We start from the raw sequence: 6,053 nt of genomic DNA on the forward strand, positions 1-6,053 counted from the left end.
TCTGGAGATAGCCCACTAATTAGGAAAGTTCATTAAATATGCAAATTAGCAATTAGTTCGCATGACACTGCTAAGTGTCTTTCTACACTATTATGTGACTGAGTGCTAAAGATCTGTACTAAGTTTCATCCAATTTGCTTCAGTATTTCTAGACATATCATCCTAATTACAAAAATTCATCAAATATGCAAATTGGAAATTAATTGATGCAATACTGACATATCTCATTGTGTGCTATCAGAGCTCTACGTGATTAACATCTTTACAAAGTTTCATCAAATTTAGTGCAGTCACTCAAGAAACAGAGCTCTTTTTCAAAAAGTCATTGTCAGTGACATAGTTCCCGCTTTTTAAATAAAATGGCCGTCACACGGCCATATTGGTTTGAATAACAAAACAAATCAACGTGCATATGTATAACATAAGGAGTGATCCTTGTACCAAGTTTGATTGAAATTGCTCCAGGCATCTCTGAGATATTTGCGTGAACGGATGGACAGATGCAAGCACACACGCATGCACAAACACATAGACATGACCAAACCTATAAGTCCCCTGGATGGTGTTCATGGGAACTAAAAAGACTAAAAAAGAAATTTCACTGTAAGGATCGTTTTTTAATTGACCAAGTCATTCAAAACATCACACTATTGAGTAAAAATACACAAAAGTAATATTTTCTTAAATAAAATATCAAAAAGCAGTTCAGTCTACATAAACATTTCGATCTTGTTTTTTGGTTGAATGTAGTTTTTTCTGCCTTAGTCTTTCTCTGTGAGCTCTCTCTGTCCTGTAGGAGTAAAATAAAGACATGTTTGTGAATTATGCAGAATGTGACGACACAGGTGTCTTCTGACTCACTACATACACTGATCCTGTTGAGCAGACTCTCAGACATCCACGCATAACCTGATCACCCCCAATTCCCTGTAAACAGCTCCATAATCACCATTGATAACAACAACGGGTTTGGGCTAAACCATGGCAGTGATAGGGTTAAATGGCTGTTGACTGGAAAGTATGAATGACTAGTAAAACATGACAAGGATCACTATGGGTATCACATGTGCCCTTGGATGGTAGCTCACATACCGGTATACCAGTATTTGCATTATGGCAGTTGGTCTCATGAGGCCTTTCATTTTCTTTCTCTCTCCAAACATGAGTTGTTCACTACCTGGATGGTTTCTTTATACCAAAATGTCAATTTAAATGTAAAACTGAGAGTTGCTTGTTTGATAACTGCACAATTTATCACTTATTGTCTGCTACTATTGATCAGACTTGTGATGCTATCATCTATCACTTGTCCAATACCATTACTGGTGCCCCAACAATTCAAACCAATTTATTTTTCAGTTAAGCACAATGTTGAATCCTGGACCACCTTCTCAGTTTTTGGTACTCTTTTTCTTGAGTCAGCCGTAAGCTGTTACCATGTAATATGTAACATTTCTTTGAGTCATTAAGAACTTTCTTTTTAAGTCAGAGGTGTTAAAGCAGTTCTGAAGTAAGCACCTTTACATTTTATATTACACTAATAGACTGTTTCTGATCAATAACTCTCTAAGTGGTGGTGGATAATTAAAACTCACGCACTGTAAATGTAACTTCTGTGTTTAGGGGGAGTGGTTTGGCTGTATTTCCATTACCATGTGCAAAAATGGCACAAGTTTTCATATCGCAACATCTCTCTTCACATTTTTATGTATCACAAAATATCGCGCTACATTGTTTGGCGTGTTTGGCACTGTTGCTACACCAGCATTCTTTTGACATACATGTGAATCAGTGCACAAATAAAATAACGTAACAATCAGTTATGATACACTGTTCATGTCATTCTATTGGTTGCGTCATTGTTGAGTTGGTGCTGAACAGAGATTGATTTTAGAGGGAGTATGCGGGTGTGTGTGTGTGTGTGTGTGTGTGTGTGTGTGTCTGTTAGTGTATAGATATACAGATACAGAATGAGGCACTTCCAAACTTTCGTTTAGGGGACTGGGAGGGTTGAGGCTGAATTGAATTAGTTTTGTTTACCCTGTGCATGTTTTAATTATCCACAGCCCCTAATAGCACAGATCATGTGATTGGATCTCTTGACATATTTCAATGGTTTTCATATCTTTATGGTGATAAAGTACCATCTTCATAACTTTTGAAGATGCAATTTCTAAAACCTTTTGAGATAAAAATCCCAACACACATTTCTGTCGATTAATGATGGAAATGTGATGTCATCTGGAATTGGCCTCGATGGTACATAAAGAGGAAAATGTAACGTTAAAATGAAAAGATAAAATAGAATATAATATCTACAAAGTGCTGTTTTTGCAAAGCATCACAGTTCTGGCATTTAAAAGAATATACGATTACCGTAGTCTTCTAATTGTTTTATCTTTGTCCGAGAGTTCTTTTGGTTTCTGGCTAGCCTCTTCCACCATTTCTCGGACTTTTTGAAGGCAGTCTGCTAAATTCTTAATTTGCATTCTTGTTCTATCTGATGTAACTATAAGCTCTCCTCTAGCATTGATTTTTGTTTTAAACTGAAAAACAGAACAAGTCCATTTATATGAGTACACACACTAAAAACATCAGGTTTTGTAAATATAAGTTTCTTGCTCAAGATAGGTATTTCTTGTTTTCAATGTTTAAATGTTTGTTAATTTGTCCTAGGCATAATGAGCCTAGTTATGGTCATGCAATAGTTTCAGTCTGGACCTAAATTGTGCAAAACCTAACAAACTTGACAAAACAATGCACCACTAAAAACCTAAAAAAATAATGATAGGCCGACTTTTGACTAAAAGTTGCAATTTATGAATTTTAAAGCATCATTTGATAAACACCATGCATTTATTTTAAGATGAAAATATCCTGTTAAATAAAATTTGTTGAGCATTCACTCATAACAAAATGGTGGAAATCGCAAGTTATTATTTTGTTGGCAAGTATTATTATTCTTCCATGCCCTGTTGTAGCTGAGAGATAATACGTTGACTGATGGCCAATCAATCATGGTTGACAATGTTTCTGACAAGAAAAGCAACAAACACCTTACTTTCACCAATTACTATCAGTAAAATCATTTCTTGAACTAGGTGAAAATGCACCAAAAGCATTACACCATGGTCAATGAAAGATAATCAGTCACTGCAAATTTGCATATTTCCATATAAGGCAATATAGTCGTGTCAGCTATTTTAAATATCGAATGGCAGTAACACTATACAACATGGGGCTTCACTTTTTTCTTTGGCTCAGCAGATAGCAAACCAGTTACTGGCTAATTAAAGCACATATGACTGCTTTCCTTGATGTTTTGAATGGGATCCTGCCTTACCTTTTCCATCATTTTGTTCCTGATATCTTCAGGGATCCATTCTGCACTAGGAACATGGAATCTTAGATCTACTTTTGAGTTCACTAAAACAGAAAATAAAGTGAAGTGCACATGCAATGAAGTTGGTGTCCTGACATACAAGAACAGTTCCCTTTCGTGTGACACAGCCAAAATCAACAACTTTTACATACTGAAGGCCACAATCTTCTCCTAAATGTAACGTTTGGTTCACGTTACTATAATTGAACATTTGAAAAATTGTAACTTTCTCAACCTGTCCCACACGTTCCTACATAACGGAAATCTTCTTCATTAATACTTGATAATGTCCAACATCATATCTGGAATAAACCACTGCTGGTAATACCTTTGATATCATGCTACTCTGAGTAGCAATCAGTTACTCTATTAGACAATGAAGTTTCGCAATGTAAAAATCAGGCTGAGGAAACTGTCGTTTGTTTTCTTTTAAAAATTATGTAGCACAAACATGATTTTACAAATCTGAACAGCATTTTCATGCTCAATGTTGTGGATTTCTAACCTTTGTTTACATTCTGCCCTCCTGGTCCACTGCTACGACTGTATTTGATTGTGAGTTGGTCTGAAAATTTAAACCATATTACATGGATTTAAAATCAACAGTTTTGACATTTGAGTTCCGAGTCCCTACAAAGCATGGCGACTGGTTGATCTATAAAGACCACTGTGGTTAGGAATGTTCTAGGTATTCTCCCTAGTTACAGTGAATCTACACTGAAAAGAAGACACTCTCTACAAAGATGGGGGAGTTTAAAGAGCGCCCTTGAAAGATGGATTTTTTAGTCTGCTGTGAATTATGGTCCCTCCAAAAAGGACTGTGTGTGAATGTGGATCCAAAGTGAACAGAACTGATAGCAAGCACAAATTTCATCATCAGTGGTGAACTTGACTTTTCTGGATAAAGCATTGAAAAAAACCTTTGGAACGCTGAAATTCAATAATATTTTGACAGCGTATGGCACATCTTTTATCTTTCTCTGGAAAGAATTGGGATATTCTCTTATGTGTAATCTCACAAATATTAGTAATGTTTCAATGAGTTTCTTTCTTGATTGTTGTTAGGATTAAGTGCTACTTATCAATTGTATCAAAAAGACAGGCATTCCATGTAGAGAATTATACACTAACAGTCTATTAATTAACCCTTTGAGTGTCAATTTTTGTAGTCTTTGAAAAAATGTAAAAACAAAGACAATTTTTTTCATATTTTCCCCAACTTTTTGATCAAAACCACAGGTAATGAAAATCTATGCCTATCTGATCCAAAATGGTCAAAATAATTATAAAGATCCCTAGCAATTGGTAAATGTTGCATTAATATTTTGGAGGGAAAAATTACAACAGTCAAAGGATTAATCTGCATGAATATGTCAGCATTCTTTGAGAAATCAGCCAATTACAACATGATGACAGTTGATTATTTTGTCTCTGACATTGAACCACGATGAAAAGTAGAGCTTTAACACATTGTGCCATTTCTGATTACATGATTATAGAAATACCCTCACAGCTAATGTAAGTTGGATGAATGCAAATATTTCTTTACCTACCTATTGGTATATGACCAGTAAATTTATCAGAATCCTCTGCATGAAAAAATGGAAGAAAATTGCAATGAGTCTATTAAATATGCATATCATTTCAATCCAGTTGTCTGATTTAATCTTCAGCACTGTTAACAATCACTTTACAGCAGGCCCTTTGAAGCAGGATGAAGAAATGTGAACTTTTTGAAATATTAAAATGGCAAGTATTAGTGAAAGTTACCATACACTTGAATTTATGGCATCTTTCATGGTGTGTTTAATATGTGGAAAACTAGTGTTCAACAAGATTCAACCAGAATTCTAAACAAGAATTGACCTCAATACATGGGGCAGGATGAGTCAGTCCATAAAGACACACTGAAGAAACCATTATCATCATCATAATCACCATTATCATCACTATCATCATCATCATCATCATCATCATCCTCTTCTCCTAGTCCCACTCCTCCTTTCTCTCGCAAAGGCTTAAGTTTCTCATGTGTTCTTTGACAGAAAAATTGACAGCTATATATGGCTCATCCCTGACATTACGAGAAACGCAACAGCAAGAAACAGGACTTAAACTCCTCAAATATCTCTTCATCCTCGTCTATAATATTAGGTGCATTTACAACCACTGACCTGAGTACTGTGGGGTGAGTATGGCACTCCGAACTCTGGGTTACTGTTCGGATACAATTTGTCTAAACTATACACGCTTTTGAAATCGTTGGTACTGATTGTTCTCGGTGAAAACTGCAGGCTATGTGACCTGCAAATGAGTCCCATAGCTCGAAGCTGTCGTATGCATGCGCTTCTCAACATCTTTCTGGACACTCAGTTCTGTCTTGGTATGAAGTCGGGAAATCCTATGAATCCAATGCCTGGTTGTTTCGCGCGAGAAGCTCCCCTAAGTTGAAAGATAAATATCTCTATACGCCATCTATGGTACATTTCCGACGAGTGATACGCACTTTTTTAATGGAAAAGACATTTGAATTTCAGAACAAATAGGGCAAATCTTTTTTAAATACATAGCAAGGACACTTTGTTGGGGATTAAAAAGAAACTTACTGGGGGAAATTGTTATCATTATGTGCGAAATATATTCATTATAAAAGATAAGGGGTTCAGCTTAA

The 6,053-nt window shown here is 35.7% G+C and overlaps 1 protein-coding gene across 1 annotated transcript; it reads right to left on the reverse strand.

Annotated features, from left to right (window-relative positions):
• Positions 1-596: 596 nt before the first annotated feature.
• LOC139151606 (large ribosomal subunit protein mL62-like) lies at positions 597-5,821 on the reverse strand. Its single transcript, XM_070724518.1, has 6 exons — positions 5,556-5,821; positions 4,936-4,971; positions 3,888-3,947; positions 3,344-3,426; positions 2,377-2,546; positions 597-790 (listed from the first exon to the last, which is right to left on the reverse strand). The coding sequence occupies exons 1-6, from the start codon at positions 5,737-5,739 to the stop codon at positions 706-708; spliced, it is 618 nt and encodes a 205-aa protein (XP_070580619.1). The 5' UTR covers positions 5,740-5,821; the 3' UTR covers positions 597-705.
• Between the last annotated feature and the right edge of the window lie 232 nt (positions 5,822-6,053).

The sequence above is a fragment of the Ptychodera flava genome, chromosome 15, assembly GCF_041260155.1.
Source record: "Ptychodera flava strain L36383 chromosome 15, AS_Pfla_20210202, whole genome shotgun sequence".
Lineage (NCBI taxonomy): Eukaryota > Metazoa > Hemichordata > Enteropneusta > Ptychoderidae > Ptychodera > Ptychodera flava.